Raw genomic sequence first — 19,481 nt, 5'->3', positions numbered from 1 at the left:
CAGGTCACACTTAGCTTTCCCATGCGACCTACACTCATTTTAGACTCTTCCTGCCCTTCTAACATCCCCATCCTTAGACAGACACTGTAATAGGAGCAAGGGCTGTGTTGGGAAAGCCACATCCTATTTCTACTAATTTTACAACTGTCACCATCATCCAGCAACACAAATCTAATTCCCATGAAGTCAGACGTGTCCTCTCAAGCTGCTGCACCTACTGCTACTAATCCAGGGTTTGATAGTCATTGCCAATGGCCACACAGACTGCCTCTTTCTTTTACTCACATTTGTGGGATTTATTAGGGAAACTGGCATAGGGAAGGCAAACGATAATCACACAGTGAAAGTTCAAGTTTAGTAAATAGCAGTTCCAAGCTGGGGTTGATAGCAGGACACAATCTGTAAATTATTTCAGAGAGTGTCTCAGTCAACAGCAGGATCCAGTCCCTCAGCCAGTCTCGGGAGCTTCTCAGTCCACAGCAAAATACCGCTGGTGCAGGAACCGGAAGGAGCTCTCACAAGGACTTGAAGGACACAAACTGCTGTCTGTGCTGCTGCTGTTGCTGCTGCTTTTTACTGGTGTCAAAGTTCCAAGACTTTCCTGCTGGTGCTGCTCAACTTATTAGACTAGCCAATCCCTTGTGGCTCGCCTCGCACACCCTGTGGGGAAGAAATGGCTCGCACACCCTGTGAGGAAGAAATGGCTAATACACCCTGTTGTTGTTGTTATGTGCCGTCGAGTCATTTGCGACTCATAGCGACCCTATGCACAACAACACTAAACCCTGATCTATCCTGCACCAACCGCACTGCCTCTGACACGCCTATTCCGATTACCCCAGTCACCCAATCAATCCATCTCATAGAGGGTCTTCCCCTCCTGCACTGTCCCTCCACCCTCCCAAGCATGATGTCCCTCTCCAAGGACCTGTCCCTCCTGGAAACATGTCCAAAGTATGTCAGACGAAGAAATGGCTCGCACACCCTATGAGGAAGAGATGGCTCGCACAACTGTTGACAATGTAGGTGGGCTGCCAGCCTGCAGGGAAGCTGGATTATATCGAAGCTTGTCCCAGAAGATGGTAGCAAGGCCAAAGAATAATAATTTAGTCAGGCCAAATTTCCAGTCAGCAGACTGCTACAACACAACCAACAAATCTGATTTCTATCTCTATAAATTTCACCATTCATAAATATTTCCTATAACTGTAATCATAAAGAATGTGGTCTTTTGTGATCTGCTTCTTTCATTGTATATAATGTTTTCAAGATCCAGCTCTGTTGGGGGGTGAGGGAAATGGAAAGAATTTGTTCTTGCAAACGAAGTATTCAAATTTTGTAAATAAATTAAAAGATCCAACTATGTTGTAATATGTATTAGTTTTTCATGCTTTTTTATTGTGGAATAAGTTTCTATTATATGTATATAGTAGAATATTATTTTGTATTATTATATGTGGGAGCTCTGGTAGCTTAATGGTGAGAAGCTGTTCTGGAATCGCAAAGCCATGCGGTTCAAATCCACCGGCTACTCTGTGGAAGAAAGATGGGCAGTTCCCTCCCATGCGGTTTCCTGCCTCTGAAAACCCGCTGTAGCATCAGGTGTAAGTCAGTTTTGAATCAGTGATACACAATGAAAACAATATATGGATATATTAAATTTTCTTTATCCATTCATTGGTTCATGTATATTTCGGTTTCTACTCTCTGAGCATTACAAATAATACTGCTATGAATATAAATTCCAGTACAAGTTTTTATGTGACCACATGGCCTTTTGGGTCTATACCTGGTAGGGAGTTCTGGTGGCCTCGTGGGTAAGGAGTTGTGCTGCCACCACAAAGGCATGTACCATATTCACATCCCCGCCTGCTTTGTGGAGAAGGATGGGCAGTTTCCTCCCACGAAACTTACAACCTCTGAAAAGCCGCTTAAGGCTCACATACTAATCGGTTCAGACATGATGGCACACACCAAAAACAGATGCATAGAAATTAAAGGAATTGATTTTGTCTATTATGTAAGTCTTTCTTCTTTATATGAGCATTTATTATGACCCAGCGTAAGTCATCCTTTCCTTTCTAGACTGCAGTGCCAGTTCTCATCGGAGACTGTCTATCTAGACACTCTCTAGTTGGTCCTGTGCTCACTTTTTCTATACTTTCTGGTAATACTATATTCTCTTACTTATAATAGCATGATTATCAGTTTTATTATCTGGGAGGACATGTCACACCACCTGTGTTCATACCTGTGTTTATATTAAGGTTATCAGCTTTCTTAAAAACTTACTGACATTCTCACTGGACACATCAGTGCTGCACTATCACCGCTGAATGGCTCTCAATTAGTACGGTCTTTCACATGATAGTATACTTAGAAAACCCTAAAGACTCAGCAGGAAAACTATTGGGCATGGTTGACCAATTCAGCAAAGTAGCAGGATACAAGATCAACATACAAAAATCAGTTGGATTTCTCTACAGTGACAAAAAGAATGCAGAGCTGGAGCTAAGAAAAACAATACCCTTCACAATAGCTAATCGCAAGATTAAATACGTGGGAGTAAATATAACCAGAAGCACAAAGGACCTATTCAAAGAAAATTGCAAAATATTATTACAAGAAACAAAGAGAGATCTGGAGAAGTGGAAGAATATCCCTTGCTCATGGATAGGAAGACTCAATATTGTGAAAATGGCAATACTACCAAAGGCAATTTATACGTTCAATGCAATCCCAATACAAATACCAATCCCATTCTTCAAGGTGATGGAAAAGGTAATCTCTAGCTTCATTTGGAATGGAAAGAAGCCCCAAATAAGCAAAGCACTCCTTAAAAAATAGAAAAAATGTAGGAGGCATCTCTCTCCCTGATTTCAAATCTTACTACACTGCCGTGGTGGCTAAGACAGCATGGTACTGGTACAATGACAGACACATAGATCTATGGAATAGAATTGAGAATCCAGAAATCAGCCCATCTACCTATGGTCAACTGATTCTTGACAAGGAGATGAAATCAGTTAAGTGGGGAAATGACAGCCTTTTTAACAAATGGTGCTGGCAAAATTGGAAAGCTGTATGCAGAAGACTAAAACAAGATCCACACCTCACTCCATAATAAAAAACCAACTCAGGGTGGTTCATGGACTTAGGACTAAAACCAAGGACTATAAACTTCATTCAAGAAAAGCTTGGAAGAACTTTAGTGGTCCTAATCCACAACATAAAAAGTCTTCCAAGTATCCTGGAAAATCTACAACCAGGAGAAGATAAAATAGATGAATGGGACCTTCTAAGAATCAAATCCCTATGCACATCCAAAAACTTCTCCAATAGAGTAAAAAGGGAAGCCACAGACTGGGAAAAAATATTTGGTAATGACATGTCAGATAAGGGACTTATATCCAGAATTTATAAAATACTTGAACACCACAATAAGATAAAGGTACATAATCCAATAGAAAAATGGGCACAGGATATGAACAGACTCTTCACTGAAGAAGACATTCAGATGGCCAACAAGCACATGAAGAAATGTTCAAAGTCCCTAGCTCTGAGATGCAAATGAAAACAACTACGAGATATCATCTAACCCCAGTAAGAATAGCAAAATATAACAGAACAGCAAGCAACAAATGCTGGTGAGGATGTGGAGAAACTGGAACTCTTATTCACTGTTGGTGGGAATGTAAGATGGTGCAACTATTGTGGAAGTCGGTGTGGCGCTTTCTCAAAAAATTGCAAATAGAGATACCATTTGACCCAGCAATCCCATTACTGGGAATATAGCCCAGAGAGACCATGTCTGCCATCCAAGCAGATATATGCACACCCATGTTTATTGCAGCTTTGTTTACAATAGCAAAGAGTTGGAAGCAGCCTAAGGGCCCATCAACAAACGAATGGATAGAGAAGCTGTGGTATATCCACACAATGGAATACTACGCAGCATTGAAAAACAAGGAACTCATGCAATATTATTCAAAGGGGTGACCCTGGAGGACATTATGCTGAGTGAAATATCTCAGTCACAGAGGGACAAATACTGCATGGTGCCACTGTTGTAGAATGGATCTGACATCAGGGTGGGGGTATGACAGAAAAAAAACTGGATAAATTATGTATATTGTATTGAAACAGATGAGGGAAAGAACAGATTAGAAGTGATATATGATTGAGTATTATGGTTAGCACAGGAATCCAGAATTAAGGTTGCATTGAGAAGTGTACTCGGGGTGGGGGGTGGGGTGGGGGAATTGTATACTAATGAAGGAATTTTTTTCTTTTTTTTTTTTTTTCTCTCTTCAGAGGGGGAACTGAGCTGGTGGGGAGGGGTGGAAAGGGAGAAAATTGCGGCAATGAATGAATGGAAATCCAAAACCTCTGTAAAAAAAAAAAAAATTAAAAATTACAAAAAGAAAAAGATTAAAAAAAAAAGACCGTGTTCTCCTTAGAATCTCACATATCTTTTAGTAGTTGTCACAGTGAAAAATGTGTAATAAAAATAGAAATGGACTTTTACAGATTAATCCTTCATTTGGCCACGTTTCTAAGTATTCTTCTCATTATTTGTTTGTTAATTCATTTTTTATTTTTTATGTCAAAAATCATAACATCAGTAATTGGAAATTTTCAGTTCCTATTTTGCAAAGAGTTTCTGTCATTACATTGTATCTGTCTTTTATCTGACTTTTCTGTTTTAATATATTAATAGAATAAATTTGGTACCGTTTCTTCTAACATTGTACCAGCACCATGCGTGTTTATATGTCTTCTCAGAAAGGTTGACCCGAGAGTGTCCTTTATATGCCTGTCCTCGGCATGGATTTTTAATTGATGTTGTGCCAGCCTTATACATCAAATGCTCTTGGATCCTTCTTTTTCTTTTCTCTCGAAGCATTTACATATGAGTCAGTTATTTGTGTTTGTCAACTATGTGGTGGAGCAAGTCAGTGGCGCCACCTGAATTAATTCTCCAATAAGTTAACAATGCCATTCTTTGAACGTTACTTAGAGGGTACTTTTTTCCATTTTGAAAACAAAATGTCCTCAATTAGGCTGAATTCTTATATGATAATCCTGGCAATCCAGAATCTTTTATAGCATGTGTCCATCTTCCTCCTTTTACCAGAACTTGTCAGGTTTAAAAAAAAAATGCATGATGAAGTTAATCACTTTCTAAGCAAACAAATTTATTTGTATTTTAACTCTGAAGTGAAAATGAGCTTAATTGAAAGTTACCAAAGCACGTTTAGATATAATATCTTTGAAGTTGTGAAAACTTTTTTTTGTAAATCAACGCTCTTTATGTCAGATGATGTTTTAGACCTGCCCATTTATAATAAAGAAAGCAAACACATCTTTCCAGGCGGATGCTGGTAATTTTTTCATTCCAGTTACCAGTACATGCTAATGATTGGGATTCATCCTGGAAAGGGTCAAACCGGGCTGCTCCTTGGAGGCAAGGATTCTGAGGCTCCGTCTAACATACTTTGGACATGTTGCAAGGAGGGACAGGGCCTTGGAGAGGGACATCATGCTTGGGAGGGTGGAGGGACAGCGCAGGAGGGGAAGGCCCTCTATGAGGTGGATTGATTTAGTGACTGGGGTAATCGGGATGTGAGGGTCAGAGACAGTGCGATTGGCACAGGACAGAGCAGAGTTTAGGGCTGTTGTACGTAGGGTCGCTATGAGTTGCAAGCAACTCGACAGCACATAACAACAACAACAGTAAGAAACTTCAGCACTAAGGTATTAACTGATGTTTATTTTTTAGGATAGTTTTTCTATTTGAGACAGATCATTGGGTTGCAGTTGGTGAATATCATTCTGCTCTGATACCACCACTGAGTCAAGTCACATATCTAGACAGCTAAGAAGAGTGTACAAACACAATTAGGTACAGCACAGGTAGGGGTGTGGAGAGACAAGATACAGGCATCATTCTGTGCACTGCATATAGATTCAGTGCTTCTACAGAGCTCTTTCAAATTTGGGGTTCATATCCACCAGCTGCTGTGTGGGAGAAGAATGGGCAGTCTCCTGGGTGATTTACTGTCTCTCAGCACTCGCTGAAGGGTCAGCTGTCCATCAGGTCCTACCTGATGGTACACAACAACACAACAAGAGAGCTGTTCAGAAGAAAGTAATCTTTTGGCCAAATTATGGTAATATGCCCAGAAACAAACAAGTGAAAAGTAATTTGTCATATTTGTTTTATGAGCAATGACACACAATTGGATGAGGCAAATATACAAGAATAAGGGTATAATTCAGTTAACTCTGCTATACTGTGATCATGAATCCCAGAAAGGCACTGAAAAAGGACAGTACACTAATAAATGGAAATGAAGATGTAAAATTACCATGAGAAAAAAGGTAGAACAGTATCTTTATGGCAGTTATACAATTAAAAACTATATGCATTAGAAAATACTGACATTTGATTGGTTATGGTATTAGTGCTTTTGGAAAACTAACATTTCTTATCCATTCTTAATAATTTTGTATTAGTCATTGTGGAAATTAGCAAGCAGAGGTGTACAGTAAGAATAAATTAGTAATATACAGTAAATATGTACTTTTGTTTATGAGACATTTTTCCTACTTTGACATAATTGTGATTAAAAAGCAAGGCCTTTCAAATCAGATTGGAAATTTGGTAACATCTTTATCTGTCCTTTCTCAGACTCTGTTATTTAAATCTTGTCACTTCTTATGGCCTCCATCAAGAAGAACTTTTCTTTCATACTGTCTATCTCATTATGTTTCCGGCTGCCTGCTGGGAACTGGCTTCCATCTAATCTTTTCATTTCTAATCTGTTCTGAGGCTGTATCCAACTTGCTCTTTATCCTATCATTTTTCCTTTTATGACTTCTTATTCCTACTTCAGAGCTGTAACCTCTTCCCTTATCATCTCAGTGTATTTATTAGGCTTATAAAAAATTCTTACTTCACCTGTTTCAATTATGCTGATGTAGTTGTGTGGGTTAGGTTGGGGGGTTTTTGTGGGTTTTTTTTTTTTTAGAAAATAATTCATTTTGCTCCTCTAGTCTGTTTACTTTGACTAGTGGATCCACATTCCCCTGGGAGTCTGATAACATCTTCTGGGGAACAACAAAAGTTCAGACTTTCATCTGTGCCCCCCCACCCCGGCTGAGATTATGGATAGAGGAGATTTGGGGCCTCAAGACAGTGCCATACCTTCCCTTTCACAGCTGATCCATCAGCAAAGTCTGTTCATTCATTCACCTCTTCTTGAAAGAAAGCAGCACAGACAGCCGCCTTGGAAGGTGTGTGTATCCTCCGACCTGGGGGGCTTGGTGAGAACAGTGGAATTACACCCAAGAAATGCCCTCCGTTCACACCTATTTTCATGAATTCCTCACCCCAACATAGTTTCTTCTTGTCTTTGTGCTACCAGACTCATATTAATACCGTGGTAGTTTTTTGCATCCATCCGGGGCATGGGACAGATAACACCGCCCTGTGACAGCAAAGGGAGAAACGACAGCAGAAAGTCAAGAATTCCTTCCCATCGTTCTTCTAAAGTCTCCTCTGACTTCAGCACATACGTACTATCCCGTTCAGGGTTTCTTGTTGCTGTTATTTTTATGATTACTTTTTTTTTATCATTAGTGTTTCAGATTTATGCTTCCTGTGGTTTCTTCTGGGTTGGCCTGAGGTAGGGCACCAGCACCTCATCCTGTTCTGTTACGACACCACTGAGCTCCTTTTAAAACTCCCTTGTCCCCTTGAAAACAAAACTGTTGTCACTGTGTATGTTGGTCTAGTCACAGAAGACTTCTTATGTGTTTCAGAGTTCCAAGAAATTGATTTTTTATTATTCTAACATGCAGATTTTAAAGAAGACTCCTTTTTAAAGCCAAGAGCAGAGACAAGAGATTTCGTTTTCAAGGACCATAGGTCTGTACTATAGATATAGATATATAGATACAGATAGATATATAGATATAGATAGAGATATTTCCCCCTCCCACTGGAGATTTTTGAGAACAGACTTCTCATAGGACATACTTTTTTACATTCCCCTGGACTGTCCATTTCAAGTTGTTGGTTTGCCTTCGAGTTGGAACCAACCCATAGTTCCAGTGGGTTTCAGAGGCAGTAAATCACACGGGAGGAGATTGTCCGTCCCTCTCCCATGAAGCAGCTGGTAGGTTCAAAGTGCCTTTGGGATTGGGGTACCCTATCTCCATCTGCCCAGGGAAGCTCAGGTTTGTTATTTTCGAATCTTTGTTCTCCCAGTAAGTAGATTAAGTTTTTGTCCAGAGATCTGAACCAGACTCTTCTAAGCTAATACACGGTGAAAACAGGTTGAATAGTTCAAGTGTAGGCTTTTAGTGTGTCCTGACTGACCAAAACTCGAAAGAAATGAAAACGTTGTATTTTAATGATGGCAGTCTGATTTGATGGCTTCAATGATTAAATAAATTAATCTGTATAGTATATCAATCACCTTTCTTGGGAATAGGAACAAATATTACACTCTTCCAATCTGTTGGCCAGATAGTTGTCTTCCAATTTTCCTGGCATAGACTGGTGAGGGCACTGAGGGCTGCATTTGTTAATTGAAACAAGTCAAATGGTATCTCAACAATTCCTGGGGCCTTATGTTTTGCCAGTGCCTTCAATGCAGCCTCTACTTCCTCCTTCATTACTGTTGGTTCCTACTCATATGGTCCTTCCTGAATTTTTTCAGTGTCAGTCAATTCTTTTTGGCACAGTGATTCTGGGTATTCCATCTAGCTTCTTTTGATGCTTTCTAGGTCGTTCAATATAGACTTTAAAGATGCCCATAGCATCTTTCAGTATTATGACTCGAGGCTTACATTTATTTTCAGTTCTCTCAGCTTGAGATATGCAGAGCAAGTTCTTCCCTTTTTATTCCACAATTCCAGCTGTCTACACATTCCATTCTAATACTTTGCTTTGTCTTCTCCAGCTGCCCTTTGAAATCTTCAGTTCAATTGTCTTACTTTGGCATGATTCTCTTTATTTTGTCTTCTCAACATTCTAGTACAATTTTTAGAGTCTCTTCTGACATTCATTTTTGGGTTTTTTTCCCCTCCTGTGTCTTTTTAATGATGTTTTGCTTTCCTCACGGATGATATCATCCCATAACTCGTCTGGTTATCAGTCACTGGTGATCATTGGTGTTCAGTGCTTTAAACTCATTTTTTTATTAATTTTAATAGAAATTTACAGAGATTTTGGATTTCCATTCATTCATTGCCGCACTTTTCTCCCTGCCCACCCCTCCCCACCAGTTCGCTCCCTTCTCCAAAAAGAAAAAGAAAAAAAATTCCTTCAGTAGTGTACAATTCCCACATCCCTTTTCTCCCACCCCCCACCCCGAGTACACTTCTCTATGCAACCTTTATTCTGGGTTCCTGTGCTAACCATAATACTCAATCATATACCACCTCTAATCTGTTCTTTCCCTCATCTGTTTCAATACAATATACATAATTGATCCAGTTTTTTCTTTCATACCCCAACCCTGATGTCAGACCCATTCCACAACAGTGGCACCATGCAGTATTTGTCCCTTTGTGACTGAGATATTTCACTCAGCATAATGTCCTCCAGGGTCACCCAGTTTGAATAATATTGCATGAGTTCCTTGTTTTTCAATGCGGAGTAGTATTCCATTGTGTGGATATATCACAGCTTCTCTATCCATTTGTTTGTTGATGGGCCCTTAGGTTGCTTCCAACTCTTTGCTATTGTAAACAAAGCTGCGATAAATAGGGGTGTGCATATATCTGCTTGGATGGTAGACATCATCTCTCTGGGGTATATTCCCAGTAATGGGATTGCTGGGTCAAATGGTATTCTATTTGCAGTTTTTTGAGAAAGGGCCACACTGCCTTCCACAATGGTTGCACCATCTTACATTCCCACCAACAGTGAATAAGAGTCCAGTTTCTCCACATCCTCGCCAGCATTTGTTGCTTGCTGTTCTGTTAAATTTTGCTATTCTGACTGGGGTGAGATGATATCTCATAGTTGTTTTGGTTTGCATCTCATTTTAAACTCGTTTTTAAGACAATCTTGCAGTGCAGATAGAATTAATTCAAGATCATATCTTAGTTCTTGTGAACTTATTTTTCTTTGGCCTCAATTTGTACTTGCACAAGAGTCATTGATGGTCTGACCCACAGTCTGTCTTTGGCCTAATTTTGACTACCAATATTGAGCTTCTCCAGTGATTTCTTCCCCAGATAGAGTCAGTCTGAATCTTATGCAGCCCATCAAGTGAGGTCCATGTGTAAAGTCACCATTTGTGTCTTTAAAAAAAGGTATTTGCAATGGATAAATCATTGAAAATACAAAATTTGATCATTCTATTTTTCAGTCTCATTTCTATTACCAGGCTCATATTTTGCAACTACTATTCCTCCTTCCTGTTTCCAACTTTTGCATTCCACTCACCAATTATCATTATTGCCTCTTGATTTGGTCAATTTCAGACTGCAAAATTGGGTAAAAATTTTCAATTTCTTTGTCTTTGGCTCTATATGTAGGAGCATATATTTGAATAACAGTCATATTACCTTATGGTTAATATCCTGTCACTCACAACATTGCATTTCAGGATAGAACTTGAAATTGACTTTATTTTACTGTAAGCGCAACAGTATTCTTGTTTTCATTCCATGTTCCAAACTGACTTATAAGATGTGTGGGCAGAGTAAACATTCAGAATGAGAGCCCTTATTCCTGAGCACGTAGAAATTATTCATTGGCAAAATCCAAAACAGGGTAAGCATTGGATTTTCCTTGAAAACTAAAGTCCCTGCTTATTGTAAGTATTTTGATTGCCAAAGCAACTTTTTATCACTTACTTTTCATTTCCTGGTTCCTGTGTCCTAATGTTACGTTAGCTGTTCCTGGCATCTCTGGGTTTTCTGGGTTCCCCCTGAGCACAATGCTGGCTTAATTGATGCTAGTGAAAAATGTATAATGTATAAAACAGTTAACTTTGTGTTTATAGAAAACATTGTGTGATAATTGCACAGCTAATGCATTAGTAACAATACGAGGTTCTCTTAAATTTGGACTCACTTAATTGGGTTCATGCTGATTGGATTAGGAACTCTGGTGGCATAGACCTTAAGGAGTTGTGCAGCCAAGTCAAAGGCACATGGTTCAAATCCACCAGCTGCTCTGGGGAGAAATACTGGCAGGTTTTTTTATGTGATTTGCTGCCTCTGAAACCTGCCTGAGGGCCAGTCAGAAGGTGGTCCTGGCTGGATAGTTCCGGCTGCAACAGAAGGGTAACATGGCTAACATAACAGACCAATTCTTTGTTCAGGCCTCATCTGAAAACAGCTAAAAAAGCTGTATGAACAATTTAAAAGCTTTTTTTTAGTGTGTTTGTGAACTGTCAGGATTCTCAGCAACACAAAATGAAAAGAAAACAGACACTCAGAGTTGTAGCCAGAGTACTAAAAGCAGTTCTCACTTCCTACACCTTTACAAACTTGAATTTCCATTTTTGTTTATTTGCCTTTTGGATTTCACGGAGCACAGGGCACAAAAAGCCAAGTCTGAGGACTGCTGAAGTGAAGACTCTAATAGGATGGATCCGCCATGCATAGAGCTGGGACATCAAAGATCCATGCCCCCAGTTACTTGCTTCAAAACTTGGTGCTGGGTAGGGGCTTGTCCAGTAAATTCGCAACGACAAACCAGCCCCGAGGAGGATTGAAAGCCTGCATTAGTATTATCAGAGCATACTTAAAAACTCAAGACTGGAATTACTTTCAAGTTATTCAGAGATTCTGATGTCTCTGCTTGCTGGAATCTCATGATTGGTACAGAAACAAGATAAAGTTCCCAGAAATACAAACTCACATTATGGAAGGTTAAGAACTCAAACAACTTAAGAAATAAGAACCCTAAACTGATTTCCGGGGGGGGGGGGGGGGGGGGGGGGGGGGCAGAGAGAGAGAGAGAGAGAGATAGATCTCGAGATCTCTATCTCTCTTTCTCAGCAGGATTTAAAATATCCTAGGTTTCTTTTAGTGTTCTGGAAGCTATGAACGGTAATTGATTTTATTAGATGTGGATCTTGGATAGAAGTAAAAGAAAATCCTTGATAGCTCAGTCTTTTGTCTGTCTATCATGATGAGGGGTTTTGTTTTCTTGATGCTAAGTGTAATCTTTATTGGAGGCTATAGTTTTTATCTTCTCCAGTTGGTGCTTCAGGTCCTCCTCACTTCCCCTCAGCACAGTTGTGGCATCTGCATATTACAGGGTGTTGATGAGATCTCCTCTGTCCTGACGCGATACTGTTCATTTTTCAAAGCCCATAGAACTTCATAACATAAAGAGTGAAGCCTGCTGTAAACTGTGGGCCTCAGATATTTCCACAACTGGAGAGTACACATAAACCACGTACTTAATGAGTGCATCATATATTATACTTGATTCTTTAAAAACTCACTGTATTTTCCCCCTCAAACACATCGTAAGAGTTTTCAAAGAGATGACGTCCTCTGGTCACAGTGCCATTCGAAATCAGTAACAAAAGAATCATCAGACTCTAAGTGTTTGAGAATTATAAAGCATACTTCAGTATGACTCAAAGGAACAGTGAAAACTTAAAGGAATAAAAAGAACACATATATAAACCTACAAGGTGAACTAAAGCACTATTTAAAGAAGCTCTAGAGGGGTGTGTGTGTTACCTGATGTACGGCCAGCAGAAAGGTCAGTGATTCACATCTACCATGTGCTCTGTGGGGGAGAGAAAAGTCACCCCGCTCCTAAAAAGTTCCGGCTTCGGAAACTCAGTGGAGTGTTACCATGAGTCACCATCAACTCAGTGTCAGTAGGTTTGGTTTTATAGTTCTGTGAAAGGATAAACCATGAAAGAATAAAATTAGTTCAGCCTCCAAACAAAAAATTAGAAAAGTAATGCAAAACAAATGCAAATGAAGTAGAAGAAAGATTCTAACAAAATTAAGAGCAAAGATCAAATAGAAAAATAAACCAAGTGCTGAATTACAGAAGCACTGTTGAATTTTGAACAGGTATGTTGCAGAATAATACATGTAATATCATTGCACTTACATATGAATTTGTTGGTGGTGTCTCATAGTTAACCAGCCAGCCAGTTCAAGTCAGAACCAAGTCATAGTTAACCCTCCAGCAGGTTTTCCAAGGTGGGAGGAGATTGCCCATCTTTCTCCCAAGGAGCAGCTGGTGCTTTTGAACTGCCTGCCTTTGTGGTGACAGCATAACGCCTTTCGCTAAGCCACCAGAGTTATGTGTGGTAAAGAGTTTCAGGTCATGCTTGCCCCTGAAGTCAGTGGGAGGGCATGGGATTGTGGGATGACAGGAGGAAGATCTAAACTTGCTTTTTGTTTCATGTGTGCCAGCCTTTTGCGTTTGTCTCTTTTATAACTTCCCTGTTCATCCCTCCATTTCAAACAAGGTCATTGCTGACATGGAGAACCAAATGCACAAGCTGAGAGAAGAGCTGATTAATGTCAACTCGCAGAGGAAACAGCAGCTCGTGGAGCTTGGTCTCCTTCGAGAAGAGGAGAAGCAGAGAGCTGCGAGAGACCACGAGACCACTGTGAACAAACTGAAAGCCGAGTCCGAGAAGATGAAGATAGAGCTGAAGAAGACTCATGCTGCTGAGACGGAGTTGACACTGGAAAAGGTAGGCCAGCACCCCTCGAGACAGTGGAGCCCCGCGTAGACTCCTCGGCCCGCGGCTGCTGCGTCTCCACCAGCACCTCCTATCTCTCTAAGACGCTCATGTGGGTTGCTCTCCTGAAGTCAAAGTCTTCAGACGAATACTTTGAGTATCTTGCCCTAAGTCTTAATCGATTCTAAAATCATCTAGGTGATTTCCTCAATTCCCCCTTGACTTTCATGGAAAAATGGAATATTCCCTTTTATAATAACTAGATGCATGTTATTAGAAACAAATATACCCGAATATTATACTAATTAGCAGTATTTGGGCTTTAGTCTTACTTGGTCTTAGGTTCGAGCTGTACTTCAGATCATTGTAAGGTAGTCTAATAATCATTTTGTGAAGCTTTTTCTCTTTTTAAAAAATGTATTGATTTTTTTTTATTTTACATGGGTTTGCATGCAAAGTTCCTGTGCATTGTGTTCACACTCCCCTTCCTTCACATTGTGTTTCATACAGTCATTCTCCTTCATTATGTTTCATAAAGTCAATCCCATTAAGCCATTGCCCATCATTATCTGTCTTTCCAGATCTTTCCCATTTCCTTTACTTCCCCTCTGCCAACCAAATTGTACCACCCTGTGATTTCCTTTCTGCCTGCTCTCATCTTTTTGTTCCTACCCTTTCCCCCAAGGTCTCCATATATGGTTTACTAGTTATTTTTCTGTTTTTACAACAATGGTCCTATGCAATATTTATCCTTATGAGACTGAGTTAGTTCACTCAGCTTAATGCCCTTCAGTCCCTCCCAGACTATGTAGTAATTTTTGAAATCATTGCCCCTGAGTGCTGCGTACTATTTCATTGTGTGAATGTACTACAGTTTCTCAATCCATTTGATTGTGGTTGGACATGCAGGCTGTTTTCACATTCTTGTGATTGTGAAAATGCTGCCGTGAACATTGGTATACAAATCTGTTTGTGTCTCAATTCTGATTTCCTTGGAATATATTCTTAGGAGTGAAATCGCTGGATCATATGGAGTTTCTGTGTTCAACTTTTTGAGGAATTACCAAACTGCCTTCCAGAGTGGTTGTACCATTTTGCAATCCCACCAACAATATATGAGAATTCTTATCTCTCTACATCCTCTCCAACATTTATTGCTTGCTTTCCTATTAAACTTTGCCACTGCTACTGGGGTGAGATGGTATCTCATTGTGGTTTTGATTTGCATCTCTTTTATTGCCAGTGATTTTGACCATTTCTTCATGTGTCTTTTGGCCAATCCTAACGTCTTCTCTGTGGAAAGTCTTTCAGTGTTTCTTGCTCATTTTGTAATTGGGTTATCAGTCTTTCTCTTCTGGGGACCTTGTAGGATTCTATAAATTTTTTTTTACGAGGCCCTTGTCTGAGATGGTATTGCCAAGTACTTTTTCCTAGTCAGTAGGTTTTATTTTTACCGTCTTGGGTAAAATTTTTAATGTGCACGGGGATATAATCTGTAGGTGGTCCCACTCATCAATTTTATCCTTTCTTGGTTGTGTATTTTTTACTGTATTTGACATAGGTGAAGCCTTCTAAGCTTGGTCCCAATTTGTCTCTAGTGACATTTTTATGGTTTGGGGCTTAACACCTAGGTTTCTGATCCATCTTGAGTTGATTTGTGCGTCTAGTGAGAGGCATGGGACAGTGTTCAATAAAGGAAGAGAGCTCTGCCCGTAGGATTTTGCGCTGCCAACCACAGATGGCATCCTGGCGGTTCAGATCCACGAGCCGCATGGGAGAGAGGTGAGCAGTCTGTGCTGTTAAGATTTCTGGCCTCAGAAGCCCAGTCGGGATGAGTATGAGTGAGAACTGACTTGGCAGCATTGACTTTGAGTGTCTTGGTGTGGGGTGTTCTTGTTTATAGAATTTTTGGTTTTTCAGATTGATTTTTTTCTAGAACAAAAACTTTTTTATAATTACTTTTTTTAAAACTAGATGTCTGGATAATGTTCATATGTTTGAGTTACTCAATACACCATTTCAAATACTCTTTTTTTGGTATTTCACTTGGGCAGTAAATGTAAACTGCTATTAGTCATGACAGCTGTACATTGTTGCTGACTTAACACTTTGAGTCTATTACAATGTTTTACCTCTTCTTTAGCATTGTATACTGGTGAGTCTTGATAGAGAATCCCATACCTTTCTATGAATTTCACATTCCTTTTACATACACCTAATCTTGAGATGCCTACTTTATCGGAAAGTCAGATTTAGCAACTTTGTCCAAGGCGACATTGCTCTGGATCCAGACGTCCATCCCCAAAGGACTCTGAAAAGAGTGAGCCTGGTTTCCTGGTAGAAGTAGGTCAGTCTGGGTGGGAATGGGTGATGGAGGAGGACAGGGGCAAATGATGAAATCTCACTACTGGCAAGGTGCCATAGCAATGTTAGTCATCGGCATGGGGGCAAGCAGTCGAGGTAGGAAGTCCTTGAGGGTCCAAGCGAGGTGCATAAGAAGTAATAAAAGCCTGATCCTAATGCCAGTGGCATAGAAGACGCATGCTTCAGAACCATTTGAAGACAGTATTGGTTAGACTTATTGCCATTTCAACACTTAATAAAATGAGAAGTTTCTGGTTTGAGGAGGAAGACAGTGAGTTCAGTTCAAAGCAAATTGGGTTTGAAGTGTCAGTGTTACACTTAGCCTTGGTATTTGTCCACTTGCTATTGAAAGGACATTTCTAGAGGTCATAAATAAAAGGCAGGAATGGGGTAAAAATGGCTGTAGTGGTCACCCACAGAGAAGCCATGACGTGTGGCAGTGGGATTGAGTAAGACTATTAACAAGAAGAATATGGAAAGAAAGAAAGAATAACATGATAGTTAAGGAAGAATTTAAAGGAAGAATTACATTTAAGAGGTTAACGAGAAATAAGTGTCAAGGAAAGGTCATCTGGGTGAGAAGAATATGGGAATTGGTTTTCATAGAGGTAAAAGAAAACTGTATTTAGAGAGGGAGGTGTGTCAGTCATGTTAGAGAAAATCAGGAAGATTGGAGGTTGAAGAAAGTGACTGGAATTGTAACTGAGAAGTCATTGATTATCTTGACTGAGGGTAGGCAGTAAAGATGTGGACACAAGTCGGACATTATTGGCAGGTGAGAGAGTGATGACGAAGTGAAGGCTAAGTTTTGGAAAATCTGGTGTTAAATGTCCCTTGTGATTCTAAAAATCAACAAGCCTTGAAGGGAATGTATTTTAGGCTGGGAAAAAAATTGTATTTTGAAGTACATGAGAGGAAGAACTTAACGATGCAAAGAACTGTAGATCCTTGAAAGCTTGAGGTCTGAGAGATGGAGTTAGAGCAGGTCTCCACCAGAGCCCAGCGCTGCCTGTGGTTACAAGGCTCCCACCCGATGAGTCTGTTTCAGGAACCGCCAGGCTCTCCTGCCTCCAGATCTGTGACCCTGCCACCCCTTGTGCCTGGCATGCCCTGCACAGAGATTTTCTTTGGGCCTCAGTGTCTACTCACTGACCTGTACTCCTCCCAGAACCTTTCCCTGACCTCTGTAGCTAACCTGCTTGACTCTGCCTGGGACTTACCTTTGTCTTTAAAAGGTGAAATCACATCTTTGTTTATTTTCATTTATTGACTAATTCTTCCATGAAGATGTAAGCTATGTTAGCACAGTCTTTTGAGCTTATTACTTTATCATGAGTGTCTACAAATTGGATTCATTTTGTGTACTCACCAAGATTATTTTAAACAAATTAATAAACAGAAGCATGACTTTCTGTGAGGGAAGAAGAAGTTTGGTCAAGATACAGTAGAATTCACTATTTGCACCTGATCCAGGCTATAGTCTTTGCAATTACATGCTATGCATAGGAGAGTTGGACAGTGACTAGGGATGATAGAAAGAGAATTGATGGCTTTGAGCTGTGGTGCTGGAGAAGAGTGTTGAATATACCATGGACTGTTAGGAGAACAAACACGTTCATCCTGGAGAGGGTGAAGCCAGAATGCTCCCTGGAGTCAAGGATTCTGAAGCTTCGTCTGACATACTTTGGGCATGTTGCAAGGAAGGACCAGTCCTTGGAGAGGGACATCATGTTCGGGAGAGTGGAGGGACGGCGCAGGAGAGGAAGACCTCGATGAGGTGGATCGATTCTGTGAGTGGAGTCGTGGGAATGAATGTGTTTGAGACAGCGAGTTTGGCACAGGATAGAACGGTGTTTAGGACTCTTGTACATAGGGTCACTATGAGTCGCAAATGACTCAATGGCACATAACAACAACAACATATGTAAAGTGAGATTATATCTACTACTACATCTTCTTAGTAGATAATTTCACTAGTCTGATCACAGAAGAGAGTTTCAAAGAAACTGAGATGCTGAGGTTTTAGGCTGAGCACATGGATGGAATGCCTCTGAGAGAAAGAAGTGAGGGAATTTGCTGAAATAAACTGGAGTTACGCAGGTAGAGGGGTGAGCAAAGGCAGTGTGAGTCTGGAAGAATGGGATACTCCTGACTTGAATTGAGAATGGAGATAACATAGGTCACCTCCTTGGTGGCATAGGAGGCTAAGTGTTGAGCCGCTAACTAAAAGGTCAACAGTTCAAACCCACCAGCTGCTTCTCTGGAGAAGCATGAAGCAGTCTCTTCTACCTAAAATGTACAGACTTAGAAAACTAGCAGTGGATTACAAAAAGTCAGAATTGACTTGATGGTGATGGAATTGGTTTACTTGTTTGATTTTTGTGTAGTAATTTTAGGAAATAGGCCATAAAGAAGTTGAGGAAGTTGATCAAAATGCCAGGACTGGCAAATGCGGCAAATTACAAGAGGAGAGAACGTTAATTCGGCTAATATTTAGTCGAGCTTAGTTCTTTTTCAGTTGGCAAAATGAACCATTTTCCAAATTCTATGGGAGTAGGCCCTTAACAAAAAGAGTAATTTGTATTTGTGAAGAATATGAATTGTTTTTATCTAACTAGTGAAAGAAATTTTAGTATTTATACCCGCAGTGAAGAGCTGCGCTCTGATGCCTTCGGCAGCTCTTGTTGTTAGGTACCATGGAATTCAGTATGACTCATAGCAAACCTCTGAACAGTGGATCTGAAATGCATCCTCTCCTACGCCATCCTCACACTTCCTGACACACTAGAGCCCATTCTCGCAGTCACCATGTCAGTCTGCCTGGTCGAGGCTCTTCCTTTGTTTCGCCAACCCTCTTCCCCTTCCCAGCACCATGTCCTTCTCCAAGGAATAGCTCCTCCTAGCAACATGCCCAAAGTATGTGAGGTAAAACTTCATTATCTTTGTCTCCAAAGAGCACTCCACCTGCTCCCTCTCCAAGATGTATTTGTTTGTTCTTTTGGCCGACCATGGGATGTTCACAGTACTCTTCTCCAACACCACACAGCTCAAAGGCATCAATTCTTCTTCTGTCATCCCTGTTCATTGTCCAGCTCTCAGATGCATAACAAGTAATCAGAAAGACTATGGCCTGAATCAGGCGCATCTTAGTCTTCAAACAGACATTATTACTCCTCAATAATTTGTAGCAATCCCTGACTGAAGACTTCCCCAGTGCAATGTGTCTCCTTATTTTCTGACTGCTGGTACCAGGGGTGTTCATTGTAGGTCCAAGTAAGATGAAGTTGAGGACAGTTTTCTATCTCTTCTGCATCCATCATGATAATTGCCTGTCAGTCCAGTGGTAAGCATCTTATTGAGATGCAGTCCATATTGAAAGGCTGCATTCCTTGATCTTCTGCAACAAGTGCTTTATATTTTCTC

General features: G+C 40.3%; 1 protein-coding gene across 1 annotated transcript in view; it reads left to right on the top strand.

The window, feature by feature from the left end:
- CEP112 (centrosomal protein 112kDa) overlaps positions 1-19,481 on the top strand; it is a 489,757-nt gene that overhangs the window by 260,339 nt on the left and 209,937 nt on the right. Inside the window, exon 22 of the mRNA XM_006886401.1 lies at positions 13,476-13,706. Within this exon, the coding sequence (XP_006886463.1) occupies positions 13,476-13,706 (231 nt within the window). The remainder of the gene's footprint in view (positions 1-13,475; positions 13,707-19,481) is intronic.

The sequence above is a fragment of the Elephantulus edwardii genome, unplaced genomic scaffold, assembly GCF_000299155.1.
Source record: "Elephantulus edwardii isolate Elephantulus edwardi_28Jun2011 unplaced genomic scaffold, EleEdw1.0 scaffold00048, whole genome shotgun sequence".
Lineage (NCBI taxonomy): Eukaryota > Metazoa > Chordata > Mammalia > Macroscelidea > Macroscelididae > Elephantulus > Elephantulus edwardii.
The sequence above is the reverse complement of the archived record's forward strand: the minus strand, read 5'-3'. Positions and strand labels throughout refer to the sequence as shown.